General features: G+C 32.3%; 1 protein-coding gene across 3 annotated transcripts in view; it reads right to left on the bottom strand.

The window, feature by feature from the left end:
- Window positions 1-12,743: 12,743 nt before the first annotated feature.
- Window positions 12,744-20,913, bottom strand: part of LOC107441931 (uncharacterized) — a 212,284-nt gene continuing 204,114 nt past the window's right edge. For all 3 annotated transcript variants that reach the window (XM_087169284.1, XM_087169294.1, XM_087169300.1), the window contains one exon: window positions 12,744-18,091. In XM_087169284.1, the coding sequence (XP_087025410.1) occupies window positions 15,099-17,510 (2,412 nt within the window). In that variant the 5' untranslated portion in view covers window positions 17,511-18,091 and the 3' untranslated portion in view covers window positions 12,744-15,098. The remainder of the gene's footprint in view (window positions 18,092-20,913) is intronic.

Below are 20,913 nucleotides of genomic sequence, written 5' to 3'. Positions count from 1 at the left end.
TTTAAACTTATGACTTTGAAGATTTAAAAATATTTAATTATGCTTTCTTTTTATCCAACGAAATTAATTAATGAAATTATGTTATAATTAAAAAAAATATATCACTGCAATTGCAGCCTCTATTAATTTTAATAATAAAATAATTTCCTTTTAAAAAATTCATCGTTAAAAGGGAAAAAGATAATTTTCCACATTTTTTTTTGATAGAAAAGATTTTACAAATGAAATATTTTTTGTCCATCTGAACCAAACTGATCCCATTTTACTTACAGAGCTAAAGTGTGCCTACAAGATCACTAAAGTGTACGTTCAAATGAAAATAAATAAATACTGAATGAAGACAGGTACAGATAAATTGTAGAAACTTGATGTTGACAACCGACTTGATGTTGGAGAAAACAGATGAAGTTAAATAAATAAAATTAAAAAAAGATATCCGATAAGTCAGACATAAGATGTAATTTCCGTTGTTACTAAAGAAAACACATTTGTATATATGCTAAAAAATTTTCTTTACAATAAATTGAAAAGAAATGAATTAATTTTTTACCATATCCCATAAGCATTTGCTTTTTCCTTCAAAATTTACCTTAAAAAAATTCACTTTTTCTTAAAACTCAAATTCTTTAATTTGCAAGTTTTTAACAGTATTTTAAGAACCAGTTCCAGCTTCTCTTCTTGCAGTTACACCCAAATAACGTTTTGAAAGCAGCATTTGAAAGTTATCTGTTATTTTTCCAAGTATTCAATTAAATCAGAAAAATAGCTCAAGGAAATATTTCTCTAATAATTAATGCAAAAACATTTCCATGATCAAACTTCAATATTATTTGAACTTTATTTGACTCATAAAGTTAAAAAAAAAAAAGCGTGAATTTAGTTAATATAAACTGAAACAAAAAATAACTAAAAAAATTGTTCTTGTTACTGAATTTTCGACACATTTTCAAGAGGATTTTTTTCTTCTATTTTTGCATGATATAGGCATTTGAAGATAATCTGTTTTAAGAAAAAATAACCCCAAATTTAAAAAATAAATAAAATAACAAAAAATTTATGTATAAATAAAAGGAAGATATGGAAAAAAAAATCTGATTATTTACTTAATTCCTGCTTTTGAATATTTAACCAGAAAAACGTTCCAAGGGGAAAAAATAAGCAAGCCGATTGTCAGTTTGAATGCCATGAAGTTTCACTGACAAGTAGAGCACGCCTTTGATTTATTAGTGACGTGGGGGAGCTAATGACCTGCTGAGAAGCAAATGACTAAAGAGAACCCCCAACAAAGAGGGTGAGTTCATTTGTGAATTTTCTCTTCTGAAAAACTGAGGATGTTAACGGTTTTAAAATTTCCACTGCTTCGGTCTTTAAAGAGTTAAGGTAATTGCAAATCTGTAAGCATCACAGTGACTGCTAATCCCTGATATAACTATAATATTTTGTTCTTCGCTTAAATGTGTTGATATTGCAACCAAGAACAAGGTTTTCGCCTGATACGGAATTTGGCAATGCCATTGTTAACGTGTATAATTAAACTGTGTTAGAGGACTTATAATTAAAGAACAATACGGCCGTATGGTACCAAATTCATGGAGGTAGCTGAGGGGACCTCTCGAAATTTTTCAAGATAGGAAATTATATTATAGTGTGTGTATGCGCAGTAAGTTTTTTAAAAAACATTTTGTTCCCTCCCCCCAAATATTGTCCCCCAGATTTGTCCCTGACCAAAATAGATTCTAAGAAGGATGTTTCTGAAATGAAATTACCCAATAAAGTAAATGATATTCAACTTAAAATACTGAAAAATTTAATTTAATCTATTGTATTGTGAATTAATAACTTAACAAATTATTAAAAGAGTTTAATTAATTAGTTAGTTTTTAAAACAGAGTTTTAACATTTTCCAATTGTTTTTAAACACTTCATCAACCCAAGTAAAATAAAACTGTTCCTTCTCAGGAGATAAAAAAAGTGCAGTACAATCAGAAGTATAAAATAGTTATAAAAAGAATAAAAATGGTGATTGACAAATTCAGTTTTTAACATGAATATCATCAAAGTTGAAGGAACTGGAGAAAAAATTTGAAATATCCAAAAGTTTGACTAACATATATTCTTTGAAAGAAGTACTCAGTATCAAAGTTTTAGCACATAAACTTAATTTAAAAATAAAGTTTATGTGTTAAATATATAAAATTTTTTTCATCATTACATTAAGCAATACTTTTAGAAAAGACTGGTATTTATGACTGCTTTCTTTGAATGTCATTTTTGAATCATAATACATTTGAGTCATAAGACAGATTTCAATTAAGAAAAAATAAGTTGAGTGAAACTCCAATTTTTTTTTCAGGATATCTGATTTCTTAAGGCCAGTTTCCACCTTTATCACTGCTTACATTCAGCTACTATCTTATATGATAATTTATGGTTCTAGTAAGATCATAAAAACAACACTTATTGAAACGCTTATTATTACATTTGAATATTGAAACAAAATCTTAAAATGTTACAATGGCATTAAATTGACTGCAACCGCTCAGGACTTCAGAATAGCCACTTTTCGATAGAAAACTCCCATTTTAATCCTATTACAGAAGAATTAAAAAATCTTTTTTTCTTCAAATATTTTTAATCTTGCCAAGCTTATGATGATTTATCAATAGAGAATGCAGTTAAATTGCTTTTGTTTTACTTAGTCTCGAAAATAACTTTCATTTCCAGAACAATTGTTTCAAATTATCCAAATCAAATTTAAAATTATTCAAAATTTTTTTATTTACTATTTTTATGCAGAATTTTTGATTCTGATTAAAAAAAAAAAAGGTGAGATATTTACGATTTCGAATGAAGTAATGTTGAATGAGCCCTATTAGCTTCAATTCGTTAATGCTAATAAACAATTTCACATTTTTATTGTTACTTTTTAAATTTGGAATGTTACTTAAAACGGTAAAAACTTTTTTATTAAAAATTAATTTCTGATCCTAAGAAACTGAACAATTGATTAAATATGGTATGAGAAGAAATTTAAATAAATTAACATTGACAAGGATAGATTGAATTATGATAAATTCGTTCTAATTTATATTTTTTCCTCAACAATATTCAAATTTCTTGCCTTTTACCATCGTGGCTGATCAGCTGTCACAAAGCGAATGAAGCAATAATCTTATTAGACAGACTTTTGAATGTTCCCAACATGAATCCCAAGAAATTTTTCTTTAAAATAAACTGCTGATTCACGATTGTTTTCTTCCATTATTTAAGAGAGATTCAAATTGCGTAATGAAACAAGTAACTAGTGCGTAATTTATTCTATATTACCTAGGACAATAGAAGAAGAAGAAAAAAGATGCTTATGCAACAACGCATCTATCCCTACAATGCCAACAGAATAGTACAACTAATTATTGTTTCTAGGATCCATTCCCTACAATGGCACTCAACAAACGAGTACAACCAATTATTGCTTCCAGGATCCATCCCTACAATGTCTATCGACAGAATAGTACAACTAATTGTTTCTAGGATCCATCCCCTACAATGGCACTCAACAAACGAGTACAACTAATTATTGTTTCTAGGATTCATCCCTACAATGTCTATCGACAGAATGGTAAAACTAATTATTGTTTCTAGGATTCATCCCTACAATGTCTAGCAACAGAATAGTACAACCAATTAATGTTTCTAAGAATTCATAAAAAAAGTGAGTAAATACATATTTAACAATAAAAAAGAAATCAAAAATTTATTTTTTAAGTAGCCCAAAACTGAGCAATATTGCTATAATTCTTTATAAATTGTCTGGATTGATTTTCAAGTATGTTTTGACTCATCACTAGATGTATTAGAGAAGACCGGCGGAAGTTCGACCTTATTGCATTCCTAAATCAAGTAACTTTAATTGGAAAATTGTGTGGTAGTTGGTATAGCTTGAAAATTGATAGATTTTTGTTGATTATGTCAAATGAATAAATGAATAAATAAATAAAAATTAGATAAATAAATAATTAAAGATATCTGATTGAAGCAGATGATGAAAAGAGGATCAAAATTTCAATAAAATTTAATTTCGCTGCAGACCTTGAGGTGCAAAATAAAAAGAATATTGCTATCCAAGGGACAAATCCTCCCCGATCTGCCTAATCAAAAGCCAAGTCAATAGTGAGTATAGAATCAACTCTTTGTTGTAAAGGAGAGAATCATTATAGGCATTATTTAATGTGGTTGAAAAAAGAAAGGTTAAATTTAGAAAAAATGGATTTTGGAAATAGATTTAGAAAAGCAGATTTTGATGCTCAGTTGTCCTGACAGTGAATAATAATTAGTTATATACACGCGTATTGAAATAAAAAAATGGCCATTACATTTATTGAGAATAAAAATACTTGCATTCGCTATTTATAAAATTGAATTAAAATTAATTAAATGATTTATTTATTGAAAAAAAAAAGATTAGGAATATTTAAATTTATGAAATAAAGGAAATCTAAAAGCTAGGAAATATGCTGCCAATAATTAATAGCATCACAACCTATATAAAAAATTAAATTAATAAATAAAAGTTTATTGATTATTTAATTTAAATTGTAGGGTGATAAATTGAATTTTTTTTAAGCAAACACTTTTAAGTATTGGCTATCTTGATAAAAATTCATAAAAGGTAATGTTTCTGGTATGACTGCATTGGTCTGTAGTAATTTTCAACAAATTAAGGGTATGATTGACAGTGTTTCATATATCACAAATGTTAAAAAAAACTTGGAAAAAATTATTTGTTTCCCTAGGTGGTTTTGAAAATTTTTTGTATCATAGTTGGCGGTAATTCAAAAACCATTGGGATGATCTAACTTTATATTAAGTCTTATGGCTGCAGTTAAAGCTATCTAGACTGTGACCAATGCGTACAAGATTGTTCTGTCACATATGCATTTGGTTACAATTGCCCATCAGGTTATTTAGTTTTTTTTTTTTTTTTACTTAATTTCTGCAAGAACAATTTACAGTGATAGCTCATTTAAGTATAACAACAGGAAAAGTGAAGTAGCTCTCAATATAGACACATCTAGCTTCATCTTAAAAGAATTTTTCTTTATCATGAATGTATACAGAGTTTTGATCACAGAATCAGATTTATGATAAATAATATTATAATTATGTGAATTGATCTGTAGTTGACGCTGCACAGATAGAAGTTCTGTTGGCAAGCATTTTGTTTTTTCTTCTATTGTTCTGACTTTTTAAGAACTTTCCTTAACTTTCTGTCATTCTCAATAAGCAGTTCAATTCTGAGGTGAATGAGGTTAAAGTGGGTAAAAAAGCAACAGTTTATAAATAACGTACACTACTTACGGTTACAGCACGAAATTAGGGCTGCTATAGAATGGAAAATTATCAAATGAGAGGTTGAAAAAGTTGTAATGCTTTAACAAAAAAAAAAAAAAGACCAAAAACAAAACACATTTCTAAATTAAAGGATATATATTTTGATGTTACTATCTGAGTTCTTAAAATCATATTGAAACTAACATTTAAATCCCTCATTAATAGACATGTTGCGTAGCGTTTTTAAAAAGTGCTTAAAGGTGCTTATTTTCGACTTTTAAAGCCCTTAATGGTGCTTTCTTCATTGGGTGTTTTTAAAAAGGGCTTAATTTTCCCTTTCCGAAAATGAGATTTTTTTCTTTACCACGTCGATTTTCGTCACGTATCATGAGCTGGGTTCGATGAGATATTGCACTCTCATATGCAACTCTGCTGCATTTTGCAAGATATTCTCTATGTCAGGCTTCATTTTCCACGCTCTGATATCGAAGCGAAAAATTATTTTATTACGGCTAATATAATTAGGAGTTCTTTGTCAGAAACTAGTCATTTTATCATGATCATGTAAAGTCTATGAAAATTATTTTGCATTTTGTTTATGTATACAGTGCTTACAAATATTTTTTGAGTGCTTATTTTTTGTTGAGAGATTTTGCTACGCATCCTGATAGACTCTTTCACATAGCATTGCTAGTGACATATTCACATATTGAGCTGCCCAGACCATGAGCGTACTTTGGGAAGTGCAAAATCTCTTGATTAGCTAGAAATAGTCTTTGCAGAAATATCTTTTCAATGATTTGTAGATTTGTATGTATAATAATTGAGGTGTAATCGTGGAATAACTACTTATAGTTATTGATTAATTTAAAAATACATACCTACTTTCTCTTAAACAAAGAGTTTGCTAGCTGTCGATACAAAATTTTCACTTGTACTTAAATTGGATAAGAGGTTGTAAACTATAAGTATCAGCAATGCTATTTTAGGGCTAGTGAGGTTTTAACGTACTAAGATGAGATCTTAATGATTCGGGTTCCTATCCCTAAATGTGTTAATTAATTAGTGCAGACAATGTTTAAAATTACGAAATCTGACGTAAAAACGTATTTCCATTGAAGAAACATACCTTTTTTTCGGCGGATTTGGATTCTTGACTTTCGATGAATGCAGCAAAAGTGGACGCAATCTAGAAAATATGACCCTAACAATTTAGCCATAGCAGCGGTCGAATATTTGAAACCCTTAAATTTAAGACCGCTTAAGACACTTAATTCTTGTACGTTAAAATCAGGCTATAAAATCAAAAGTTATAAAGATGTTCTTTCACTTTTCGCTCTGATTTTTCCTTATAGCCAGAGGAAATGCTATTTACTTAAAAAAGTGTAATTATTATTATTATTATTTGTATTACATTGTAGCATTGACATCATCAATCTTTTCATTTTAAATATGAGTGTATTTTAAAACCAGTTCTCTTACTTTTGGGGGAAAAAAATTAACCTTCATTGAACCTAGCATTTGCACCTTTTTTTATTTTTATTTTTCACTTTTTGAAAAATGTTTTTCAATTATTTTTAGAAATTTCAATTTTCTACTTTTTATTTCTGTTTTGAATTTTAAAACTATAATTTTTTTAAAACGAATTTGTGCCTATCTTCCTTCCCAACTTTTTGACGTAGAATTTTGTTAAACATATTTTTCATGCGTTTTTTTTTATAGTTTAGGTCAAATAAGTGAAAAGTGATATATTCAAAATTTAATAATTTATGGTCATGAAATATTGCATGAAAAATCGGTCTCTTTTTTTCCTCTTTAAAGGTAAAATCTCTCACACAGCTCACATTAAAACAATAATTTTTTAAATTTTCATTTTTTTGCAATAATTTAGATTTACGAGAAACAATTATTCATCATTGAAATTTCATTAATTTTCAAAATGAATTATTAATAAATTTTTGAATATAAATGAAAAAGAATTTTCATGGGCGCTCTTTTTGGATTTTATACTTAAGTACAATTTAACAGATCTATTAAGCAATCTCACACATTTATAGTAAACTATTATACTGTTTTTTTATAGCTAAAAAAATATCAAAATGTATTTTTTGCTTGCAATTAGAGAGACAGAATAAACATCTATAAAACGGACACCGGTGTCCCATCTGCGTCAAAGGGTTAATGGTGCAGTTCTTTTTCCTAAAAAAGAAAACAAGTGGTACCACTCGCGTTTATTGGTATTTATTTTTCAAAAAAAAAAAGTTGTTTTATCTACCGCAATATATCAAAGATGTTAATATTTGCATTTAGATCGAAAGTTAAAGCATTGCGCTTTTTAAAAGCTGAAATAGCAGATCACTTATTGTGGTCAGGCATTAATGGGTTAATATCTGTATACAATCATCCTGCTCCGTAATTCTTGCAAAAATAAAGTCAAAAAGAACAAAAATGTTTTCACGCTATGTTCAATCACTATTCTAATCAATAAGAGTAATGAAGGGATTGTGGGGAGGGGTGTAATCGACAATGTCAACCTTCATCTATGAAAAGGTACCCCAACATAGAATCGAGTTAACATGTCTTATGTACTAGTGAATTGGAACTGCATTATTGTAGTGGTAGATACGCTACAGTACTCCCCCACTAGAATTATATCTTCGATAGAATTCGATGAACGGATACCACTAGTTGATTCAATGCTGTTTTTTGTGAGAAGCCGGGAGAGCTGTATTAAGGTCACCGTACTTTTTGAGAGCTGATCGTGTAAGCTGTATTAAGTTCACGGTCGCTCCTATGTTGCCGTTAGCAGTCGAGTGTACACGTTGTACGTTGAGTGTAATTGAGATTGAGAAGCAACAGTGCAAGGAGGTGGATAATATCGCAGTCACAAGTAGCAAGTCAACTGCTCAATGTGGACCATCCGTCGAATTTGGTGTGTTCAAATCGAAGTGGGCGTTACTGTCAAGATAGGCATGTTAATTTCGAAGTGGGCGTTTCTGCTAATTTAAGCGTGTTTACATCACGTCCGGGTCACCAATGTGGGGAGGGGTGCAATCGACAATGTCAACTTTCATCTATGAATAGGTACCCCAACATAGAATCGAGTTAACATGTCTTATATACTAGTGAATTGGAACTGCATTATTGTAGTGGTAGATACGCTACAGTACTCCCCCACTAGAATTATATCTTCGATAGAATGCGATGAACGGATACCACTAGTTGATTCAATGCTGTTTCTTTTTTTGTGAGAAGCCGGGAGAGCTGTGTTAAGGTCACCGTACTTTTTGAGAGCTGATCGTGTAAGCTGTATTAAGTTCACGGTCGCTCCTATGTTGCCTTTAGCAGTCGAGTGTACACTTTGTACGTTGTGTGTAATTGAGACTGAGAAGCAACAGTGCAAGGAGGGGGATAATATCGCAGTCACAAGTAGCAAGTCAACTGTTCAATGTGGACCATCCGTCGAATTTGATGTGTTCAAATCGAAGTGGGCGTTACTGTCAAGATAGGCATGTTAATTTCGAAGTGGGCGTTTCTGCTAATTTAGGCGTGTTTACATCACGTCCGGGTCACCAATATGGGGAGGGGTGCAATCGACAATGTCAACCTTCATCTATGAAAATGTACCCCTCACATCACGCCGGGTCACCGATGTTGAGCTAGTAGTTATCGACAATGTCAACCTTTATCTATCAAAAAGTTCCTCAGGATAGAATCGAGTTAACATGTCTTATATACTAGTGAATTGGAACTGCATTATTGTAGTGGTAGATACGCTGCAGGATTATAAATATCTAAAACCAGTTTTTTCTTGGGTAAAGCATTAAGAGTTATTCCTGTTTCGAATCGTACTAAAAAAAATTGGTAGTTTTAACTACTCCACTGCTCTTCTTCCGAGTCAGGGGGCTTTCATTTGTTTTTCTTTTAATTCTTAAATATAATTTTGCGAGCTGTAATCTGCTGTAAAGTTTACTGACGTAATATTTCTACATGGATTCTACGAATTTATATTTACATTAAGGTTGGTCATTACAAAGTATTATGTCTATAAATATATATTTTGATGCTGTTAAAGATGTTTGAGTTTTCTTTTTCTGCACTCTTTTAGACTTTACATTCTAAAATAACGGCAAAGTAACCGGCAGCAGTTTGTCTATCTGATTAACCGTAAAGTTTACAATTAGGAACAATTCTTTACCTTTACGGTTTTCCAACCGTTTACAACTTGTACGTTCAAAAAACCGTGAATACAAAATTATATGGTTTGGAAATCATATGTAAATAGCATGTCTTCAAAACCTTAAAGCTGAATTTAATTGGACATAGGCTATGTAATGGATTGGATATTGAAGCTAGGCTGTGGTTGAGTTGCGTTTTGTCAAAGAATAGTGACACGTGGCATTATGGTGTCAACACTAGGATTCGAACCCCGGCGCAGTCAGTCCTGTAATTGACAGATTAGCCCTCTCGGCTGTATAGTATGTACTCAGCTTCAACAAACTAAGAGACTTCATAAGGTGGGCCAAATTGGCGTGGATAAAACTCTGGTTGTTTAATCATTTTTTGTGAAAATAGTTAATGAATAATTTTTCTCACAGTTAACAGTTTGAACAACATATTTTTTTAATGGTAATTTGTATTGGTTGAATATGGTAAAATAAGAACAAATAGTTATTTACTTTTTTTTGAGAAATTTTTTATAGTGTATAAAAAGAAACCATTTAAAAAAAATGTTTCTTTTGTTATGTGATTGTTTCATCTGTTATAGTGTATCAAAATAAACCATTTAAAAAAAATGTTTCTTCTGTCATGTAAATGTTTCTTCTGTTATAGTGTATCAAAATAAACCATTTAAAAAATGCTTTCTTCTGTTATATGAGCGTCGCCGCAGAGGTCCCATTTTTGACGGGAACGAAAATTAACTACTGTCTCAATAGTTCTCAAAATTTTACACTTAAGAAAAAAAAATATCTGTAAAGAGGTTAATTATTTTTGCCTCTTTCTTCTTTTTAATACTTTGATGAATTTAAAGAGAGGATTTGTACAATAAATGATGAATGAATAAATTAATTAATTCGATGAGGATTAATAGATGAAAATTTTCTTTATTTGTTCGAAATATTGATGGGGAGTTTTAGAGAATTCTAATTGTGAAGGAGGACGAAAACCTACCGTTACCCGCCCCGCCAACGATGACAAAGTTCTATTAATGGGCATCTTGGAAAAGGCAAAATCTTTAAGCTTACCTGTTATGGAATTAAAAGTAAGGTAAGAGCTTTTAGAGCTAAATATTTTAGGCTAAGATAACAGAAATCTCATAAATCAGTGAATGTTACTGAAGTGCTTAGTTTGACCTTTACTGTACTGTAATTTTAGAATTAAATTATTAAATTTGAATAAAAAATGTAACTTGAATAAAATAAAAAAAAATTCCTCTCTTAAAGGGTATTTTTTTATAACGAATTTGTATTATTATTATTATTATTATTTTTTAATTTTTTTTTTTTTAGAGTTCCATCAGACTTCCGTTCATCCCATCGATGCTTTATCCAGGAATTCCCTTGTCTTCTGGGTTGGGTACCAAATTACGAGACTATGAAGTTGAACAATGATAGAAGAATCAAATTTTAGAATTAGGTTGGCTGCTTAATGTCAGCTATAAAATTATAAAATAATGCATTACTCATTGATAAACCATAAAAGTAGCATTTTATACCCACCAGCATTTATCCTTGGCTGTTGTCAATTTTTTCCAAAGAGTTGATTTGGGCTAAAAAGTTGATTTTCTCGTTCTCCCTGCTAGAATTACTTATTAAACTTCGTAGAATAAATTATTATTCTATGGTTATAACCAGGAATAGTATTTTCCTTACCGCAAAAGATTTAGAAAAAGCTTTATTTTTGTCCTGCGATGTTTACTACAAGATTAATTAAAAATTTCAATTCTCTGCTCATGTTATTGGGAAATATTGTCGTCTGAGGATCTTACAATGTTCAATCATGCACCTGTAATTCTAAGAAACTTCTGTGCGTCCTGCGTCTGTCTGATAACATTTATCACTGACGTTTCTCATGATAAATATTTTATAATAAGATCAGTAGAACCTTAATAATGTCTTATTAGGGTTTGGAAAGGTAAAAATATAAAAAAATGTGTATTTATTTAAAACGAACAAGCTTTTTGGTAGTGTTCATTGATGACTATGATACATCTTTAAAAAAAAATGAATAAAATGAACCTTTAATAGTTTTTAAAAATAAAATGAATGTTTTATAGTTTTTAAAAATAAAATGAATCATTTTCGGATCTTTAAAAAAAATAAGATGAAAATATGTTAAGGAAATAAAAAAATATAATGAAAATATGTTATGTATGTTAAAGTTAAAAATATATACTTAAATGAGAAAAAATGCTTTCAAATTATGATTGGCAATTGTGTCTGGGAAGAGCAAGGCAGGGATTAAAACCATCAGAACAGTTTATTGAGAGAAATAAATTTGCATTTCACCAGGAATCCTCAAATAAACTCGTTTTAGAATAATTGCTTATATTAACTTCAAATGTGAATTGTCAAACTTTTTTCGCTTAGTTTTTTTCCGTAATCTTTTACGAGGATTCGTGAAATATCTATCTAAAACTGTCATTGCCTGCACCTTGTGCTATTCTTAATGCATGCAATTTCTTAAAAACTCCTTTTCCATTTCATACCAAAAAGTAAGCTAAGTTTAATATTGCTTAAATTTTTTTCAGAAATTTTTTTTCCTTAATAAAATGTTCGAATTAAGTTAAATTTATTGAAATGTTACATCTAGAGTAGTGGTGCCTCAAGAGATAGAGCGTTCGCCTCCCAATAAAGCTACCAAGGTTCGAATCCCAGTGGTGGCAAGCTGGTTCGAATTCTACTGACCAACCACAGTGCTGAAGTAAAATATCCTCTGTGGTAGACAATTCATGGGGTAGTAAAACAGAATCCCGCAGCCGTCGGGCTAATCATGAAATATTTTCGTGACTTTCCTCACCACCTAGCGTAAATGCGAATTACTTCCATCAGAAAGTCCTCCACAAGGGTTAGTTTGTATCAATGCTTTATTCTAGAGCTCCCTTGTCTTCAGACATCAGTTAAAGATTATAATGTTTCAAAGTTAAACATTTGATAGCTGTAAACCTAAGAAATTTGTTGACTGTTTAACACCGGTAATAAAATAAAATAAAATATGAAATTCTACATCTTATATCCTCTCTTTTTTATGAGTACCTTATGAGGATCTTGTGAGTCTTATGATCCTTTTATGAGGATCTCATGAATCCTTATGATCCTCTTATGAGAATCTGATAAATAATGTTATGTTATGTGTTGCTATCGTATACTTATTTTAAAGTGACTGACACAGATGAAAGAAATACACAAAAATTAAGGTATAATATTTTAATAGTTTTTGTCACATTCTAATTATTTACAGAAATACTGTTTCACTGTATATTTATAAACAGTTCACCGTGAATAAATTAATAATCATCAAATTACTGCACTATTGTTTCAAAATTACATTTTTTTCTTCAAAATAAGATATAATACAGAAATATACAACATCACTGAAGTTTAACGCGTTATACACACAGTTTAAAATCTTCATTCCTTTATTACAAGCCCCCAAAACCTTGGTGCGAAGTTCTTGCTAATGATATTCAGTTTGTGATTTCTTTTTCTTTGTAGACAGTGTTCACGAACTGTTTACAACACATTGTTTATTATGTTGCTCCGGCGAGCTATCTGTGCAAATTTTTCAAATAAATGGTAAAAACACTTGTTTTTATTTTTCATGTTCGAGGAAAGGACTTTGAAGTGCAAGACATTTTATTGCCTGTTTACCTCCTTGCAATATCATTAGTTTTACAGAACAAATAAATTTATGAACTATTCATAAGTTTTAGAACGTATGAGAACACAGTAAACTCTCGATTTTCCGTGGCCGGTCCCATGACAAAAATTTTTGCATCTCTATAGAACATAAAATCATAATGGTATAACAAAGATTTCCTTCTTTGCCACTGCATTTTTACCTAACGAAACATCGCATGATTGTGTCTAGCTCCCAACATTAATTTCCATATTTTTTTGGTTGTCATCAGCACAATATTAATAGAAGTCATAAAGGTATCGTTTTCCGATAAAATAATTTCGTGCTCCTAATTTAAAGGTACCTGTGTTGTTTAGTTTAATTATACTACTTTGTTATTATTGCTCATTTGATTTTGATTGAGTTCTAAATTAAGAGTTTAAAATTAAAAGAGTTGTTCCTTTATAATAACGTAATTTTATGATATTACTTTATTACGCTACATTTTAAGATAAACTTATTTAAATCGGTGTTTCAATATATTAATCGTTCTACAATTATTAATTTTTAGTGCAAATTACATTAATATACTATTATAAATTACAGGTAAGGAGATTCTCTAAATTATTTAGAACTTAACGATTAGCTTCAGGCACTATGTGATGAATACACGAATTACTTTTAATATATCAGCCTATTTGATAAGTGAAAATATTAAATTACGGTTGTGAACTTACTAAATTTACTATAACAATATAACTTTAATTTTAAATGTTATTGAAAAAAAGGATTACTAAGCAAAATTATGATAAAAAACACTAATAGATCTTAATAAAAACACTAATAGATCTTAATAAAAACACTAATAGATCTTAATAAAAACACTAATAGATCTTAATAGAATCATAGGGGAAATGTTTGGACGTGGGAAATAGAGGCTCAAGTTCCTGAATCTGTATTTTAATTCTCGTAACTTGTTGCAAACGGTTTTAAAAGCTTATCTAGCTTGCAGGGTTTAAAAATATTAAAGATTGAGTTTGAAATTATTAAATAAAATACGAAGAATTAACTAGGGCAAAATATTTATTATAAATAAAGCAGGTAAGAACTAATGACAAGTGCATAACAAAAACGTTCCATGAAGATATAAAACGAGCCAACTGATGCCACTCACAGCTTTTAGAAATAAAATAAATAACGCCGCGGTGGCCAAGAGTATCATTTTCTAAATAACTCGCACAAGCATAAAACTGAAATCTTTTTAGTTTATATTTCAAGAGAAAAATTTCAACTTCCGTAGACAAAACTGTATTATGTAACAATCAGTGGGAAACAATCAAAGGGGTTGATGAGTGGCAGCGAACAAGAGGGTTTAACACCTTACTACGAAATGCTATTGTATAATCGTTATCAAACTTTTTTTTAACTCTCAGATTGCTGGAGACGCTAAATATGCTATTTGTTCATACAAACATTTGCAAGTCTTTAGAAACGGAAAAAAAAGATAATATTTGTAACGATGCTCTTATAAAAAATATGTTTATGAATATGTTTCCTATCCTATCGACATTTTGACATTTCTTCTACTATTGTGCACTTATTTGTTATATTTTTTTTGTAATAACAGAATGTTATTTAAAAGCTTTCAGTTAAAAGTAAATAACAGGTGTTTTAACAAGGAAAAACAAGTACGAGGTGCATTTTTGACCGTTTTGTGGATTATCTGCGGTTGGCGTGCTGCCCAATTCAGCGAATATTCGAGAGCCTACTGTATTATACTTTTAAAACAAAGATGTTTAAGTTCTTCCTTCTTGTACCATATGATAAGAAGAGTTCATTTTCAGTGAAGGTTACCGTATAAAATATGATTCAGGTTCGGAAAAAGTTTTGATCGAAAAAAAAAACACATTGATTTCATAACTGAAATCTCAGTAAAGGTACCCATTTTCTACAGATGAATTAGGTAGCAGCAATTCTTGAAGTTGTGAGTCACCATTACTTGAGTCCACAACATTTGTGCTGTTTTCCTTTATAAAGTACAACCTACTCCCCAATCCACACTGACCTCGGGCACTGTCCGTTACAATAGACACTTCATCCTTTTGAGGATAGTAGGAAATACTATCACGCCTTACATTGGCGTGTTTTTGTCTTATACGGAGGTGGCATGCGATCACGATCAGTAAGAAACACCCCCCTGATAAGACAACAACAGTGACAGCACTGTCCCAGCTGTAAGGCGTCTCTGTCAGCCTGGACGACAGCATGCGCCTCTGTAGAAGAACAATATCTGAGCTAATATTAGCTACACTTTTTTCTGAGCCATGTATGCTGGAATATGTAAAGGAATGACTATGGACTGAGCCATTGCCTGAATTTAAACTCTCCATTTCTGAATTTACACGAGAATCGTCAGAAATTCTTGGCAACATCACATGCTCGTCACCAGAGGTGAAGTTTGTACTGTTTAGTACAGCTTCTGAAGTATCGAAAAGTGTTGAATCGTAAACATTTGGCTTTTTGGCGTCTAAATCAGTATTATTATATTGAATTGTTGTAGATACATTAGTGGTAGCAATAGCTGTTATATTATCATCCTCTGAAGATTCCTTTAGTGTTGTTAGAGTTGTCATGATGGAGGGACTTGGAAAAGATATCGTCATAGTAGATGTTAGCACGTTTTCCTGTTTGGTCTTGCTCGTTCCGGCAGAGCTATCGAAGTCAGAATCAGTTAGCATCATCAAAGGTTTAAACTGTATGTTTGACGGCGTGAAGCATCGAATATTATAACTGCTGTAAAACTGAACATTGGATTGCTTGATCCAGTTAGCTAACCATTTGATGCTTTCATCACAATGCCATAAATTACCACTTATTTTTATTACCTTCAGTGCCGGGAAAAATGATGCAAAATCGGATCTCAGCTTGACTATACTGTTGTGCATTATGTTGAGCTCTTCGACTCTGTGAAGACCATGGAGTACACGAGTTGAGTTGATGATAGCGTGAACTAAATGCAGACTGTCATACACTTCTAAAATCAAAAGATTGTGTAAGGAATCAAATATCCCTTCCCCTATTTCAACAACTGTTGGTACCCTAGACATCTGTAACGTACTTAATCTCGACAGAGGACTGAATGCGTATGATTCAATAACTTTGAGATTGTTCTGTGACAGGTCTAGTGTTTCAAGTTGCGTTAAGTTCATAAATGCACCATTAGTCAGATTTTCGATTTTATTTGCCTGCAAATCTAGGCTCTTAAGATTCACGAGATCACAAAACGCACACGGATGCACACTTCGAATTTCATTTCTTTGCAAAAACAGAGTTTCGAGCCTTTCCAAACCTTTGAAACTGTAGCTGAACAAGTCAGTCAACTTATTTTCTTCCATGTAAAGAGCGGTGAGACTGGGTGGAAGGTTAGGTGGAACTTTTGTTAGGCAGTTACCATTAAGCCACAGCCTCATGAGATATTCTAACCTTCCCAAAGCGTCGTTCTCGATTTCACTGACGCAATTGTCGTCTAGCACCAGAAGTCCCAGGTAGGGATAACTATCGAAATCACCAGCGCTGATGTGAGTGAGATTGTTTTTGGTGAGGCGCAAGTCGCGAACAAATTTAGTTAAGCTCTGAGGAACTCGGTCGAGACCCACGTGTGAGATATCGATGTATTGGAGTCTCGACCCAAAAAAGTCAAGTCTGGAGAATGTGGCGAGGGGATTGTTGCTGATGATGAGATGAGCGAGATTTGTAAGGTACTGAAACGTACCTACTTCAATGGATGAAATGTTATTGGCATCAAGGTTCAGGTATTGAACCTTGTGGAGACCATTAAAGATATGCGTTGTTAAGGAGCATAGGCGGTTGTTCCTTAAGTTCAGTTGCTCCAAATTCATTAAATCGACAAATGCGTCATCTGAACTGTCGATGAAGTTTGATGACAAATCAAGATGACGCAGATAATTAAGACCTCTGAAAATAGGGGCATTAAGAATACTAAGAGCATTTTGGCTTAAATCAAGACTTCCAAGTATACCGTTCATAGCGAATGTAGAATTCTCGATACTCTCTATGCGCGATTGTTGAAGTTTCAGTTCTTCCAGAATCAATAAATGCGAGAAGTCTTTTGACGAAATTTCTGGAGCTACGTAATTGCGAATTTCAAGACGCACTGCTGTTTCAGGTACATCTTCAGGATACCGCTGAAGTCCATCTCCTACGCAACTGACGTACTCGTTTTTTTCGTCACAATAACATGAATGTGGACACGCATTTTGGTCACAGACAATGTGTCCTCCCAAAACTAGGAAAACACTGAGAGTCAAGCTAAAAAGCATGATTGAGTTTAATCCTCTAAAGTTATACCACAAACAAAAGTTTTAACAAAAGAATAGACAGCAATGACAAGTACGTTTGTCATTTCTCAGTTTTCATCACGAGCTGCAAGTTATGTTCGGGAGACATAGTTAAATACAGTTTCAAGTATTTCATATAGTTTCTTGCATTTCTTTCTTTCATTTTATTATTGATTATTTCCGTCAGTACTGGTAACAGCTGTGGGCATCGTAAAACGTTTATTCTGTATCATCTTTGCAAATCGAAACATATAGTCGAGAGACTTCCAAAGTTACTTCGAAATTTGCTTTCGATTAGTTATTTATAAATCCATTTTTTTTAGTTTCTTATTGTTCTTTTATGCAGCCAGTTAGCCAATGCCACCTGTTAGCGAGCCTAACATTATGTGCATTTTTAAATTAAAAAAGCTATTTTTCCTTACTCAAATGAGGTGTTTAAGAAAGTAATGCATTCGTCCTCTTTAGGAGCATTTAAACTGTGTCTTTGAGAATAATCTTTATGGGTTACACGTAGTTCTGTGACTTTTTCATTCTTCTCAGTTCATTATTCTAACCATCATCCTCTGAAAAGAAGAAAAAGACTCATTAAAATATAAACAAAAGATTAAGTTACTGTTTAGAATAGAATAACTGAACTGCAAGAAGTTTGAATAGGTTATGTAATGAGTAACAATATTTTCAAAACTTTCGTGTTACGCATGACCATGTGTATGTATTATATAAAGCTGTTAAATTGTTATTTCTTTTGTAATATGTTCACCTATGATCATACTAAATTTCATGAAAATCTATCCAGCAGTTCTGAAGATAATTGGCCAAATATGAAAATTCTCTTAGTCTGGTACGTCAAAGTGATTGGTCAAATCACGACTGATAAAAATGGGCTGCCCCTTAAAAAAAAAGGTCTTTAACGGGATTATATCTGAGATACGATTCGGGTTAGAAAGAAAGGGCGTTATTGGGGACATTTATGTAAACAAACGCTAACCCACATTTACGCTGTTAACCCACATTTGCGGACAGGCACGAAAACCTCCCATGGCTAGGAGATTCTAATCCCTGATCCGTCTACCAGAATTCGTATCAACCAGCCTGCGCCGGGATTTGAACCTCACATCATTGGGAGGCGAACGCTCTAACTCATAAGACATATCGTGGTTCTAAGCATTATCATCAGTGCTAAACTGAAAATGAATCAGTTAGAAGGCCCAAAATAATTTTTATTTGATGAAGATACTCTTCTAAGGAAATCTGCTCATCTAATCCTGAAAAAGAAACCAAATATTCAGGGTCCAAAAATCGGTTTTGTCAGTCTTTTTCCAGTCCTCACAAATCTAAAACTGATAAAGCTATTCTAATTACTAGTGGGCTGCACCCCCTGCTCGTTAACGCTCGCCAACCCCCGAAAATTGCTACGCAATCTTATATGGTTTGCTTCGCAAACCAAGCTCGCTTCGCTCGCTACTAACTTAGGTGCATTGCAAATGCACAAAATTCTAAGAATTCAAAACAATCACTCAAATCCATATAAAAACTTTTTTTTTAAAAAAAATACATTTTTTTTTGTAAGCGCAGCTTACAAAAAAAATGCCCCCGCAAATGATCTTTTTTTTTAAAAAAAATGCCCCCGCAAATGACCGCCCCCGCAAGGGGGCATCCAGGTGATACTGAGAACTCTTTGCGCGTACGTGACCTGCATCAGTAAAAGATTGGCACTTTAACTTGGTAACGATGTGGTGGCAACACTTGCGTCGACAGGGAGGCCCATGATCTAGAGCAATTTGCAATGGCGGGTGCGAAAGAAGGGATGAATGAGCAAAAATTAAAATTTCGACAGTCTGGCTGTTGCACGCGCAAGGCAGCCCCCCAAACCGCCATCCACTTGGCCAGCCCCATTCCGGAAGGCCGCAGAGATTTATTTAAAACATCAAGGGTTACAAAGTCACAAAAATCAAGCCGTTTTGAGTAACAAAACACGAACAAAAATCCCGTAGTAAATATTACAACAGGTAAGGAGTAACATCAAAATCCCCACAGCTTAACACTCTGCAAAACTTCGTAATTTATACACATATTAACAAGAAATCATAACATCAAGAATTTTCCAGGAAAAACATGTAAGGGATTAAATACAGGTGCATCCGTTTCAATTTAAATATCACGAATAAAATCCTATCAAGAAATATTCACATTAAGTAAATTGAATTAATCAGTATTTACACGAAAAATGGCACAACGGTGTTCCGGTAAGATTTTACAAAGAACTCGTACAATAAGGATGATCCAGCCATAAAAATTTGACTACAAGAAAAGTAGAATCCTTACAAGGTAGGATATTTCAAAATTGCATAAATTACTATCAAATTTATAAAGAAAATACATTTCAAACAAGCCTTTATGAGTATCAAAACATGAAAATAACCCAGTAGTAATATTTACAGCATATAAAACATCTTTTTAGTAAGCGCAACTTAACCATGTTCCGCCCCGTAACGGGGCACCCAGGTATTCTGAAAACCATCGTTGGTGTATCCTCGAATCGTCCAGTGGACCCAGCGGTGCATGGACACAGGGTTCCATGGCCCCGAGTCACGCCCGACAAAAGCAACACTGTCGTTCGACGAACAGAGGAGGCCGAGGGGACAAGCCCGAGACGGGTGCGGCGGTGCCATGTTCGGCTGCAAACGATTCACTAGGAGTGTGGCACCGAGGGACAACCGCCACACCACGACCCACATGAAAATAACCCATCTTTTTAGTAAATACTAAGTTATTAAAATAAATTTGAATTCAAATAAATGACATGTAATTTGTTAAACCTATTAGAAATGTGCTATAGTATAATTCGTAATATAAATAAAAAATCGTCAAATAAATTCGTAATATATAAATTCATGAAAAAAAGCGCTTTCGAAAAATACTAAAATAGAGATCTATCGACAAAGACTACTCACTTCTGCCTAGCTATGAGATTGCTGCAGCTGATGTTCTCTGGTTATTTAAGTTTCTGTTTTTAAAAGCGCTATATGTTGAGCCACCTCAACTGGATCTGGCATGTGACATTTTTAGCGGCAATCATGGATCGATTCACCGTGTAAGAGAAGTAGTAACGTAAACAAAACAAAGCAAACGTTGCCACCGGCGGAAAAGAAATACAGCCAAAATTTGGGAGCCACGTAAGAGAATTATATACATTTCAATATTAATTTGAAATTGCAAACAGTTCACATATTTTTCTTAATCACACTATTCTAAATTTCAGTTGAGAAAAGTAATTGTTGTAAGTTTTGTTTTAAAGTCTTTCCCACCAGAGGGCTAAAGCCATGTGTTGTAAAACAATATGAAATAGTAGTCTGCCACTGAACGCGGGATGAAAATCATCGGC

Source organism: Parasteatoda tepidariorum, chromosome 1, assembly GCF_982258835.1.
Source record: "Parasteatoda tepidariorum strain Cologne lab strain chromosome 1, Ptep-v5.0, whole genome shotgun sequence".
In the NCBI taxonomy this organism is placed as follows: Eukaryota; Metazoa; Arthropoda; class Arachnida; order Araneae; family Theridiidae; genus Parasteatoda; species Parasteatoda tepidariorum.
The sequence above is the reverse complement of the archived record's forward strand: the minus strand, read 5'-3'. Positions and strand labels throughout refer to the sequence as shown.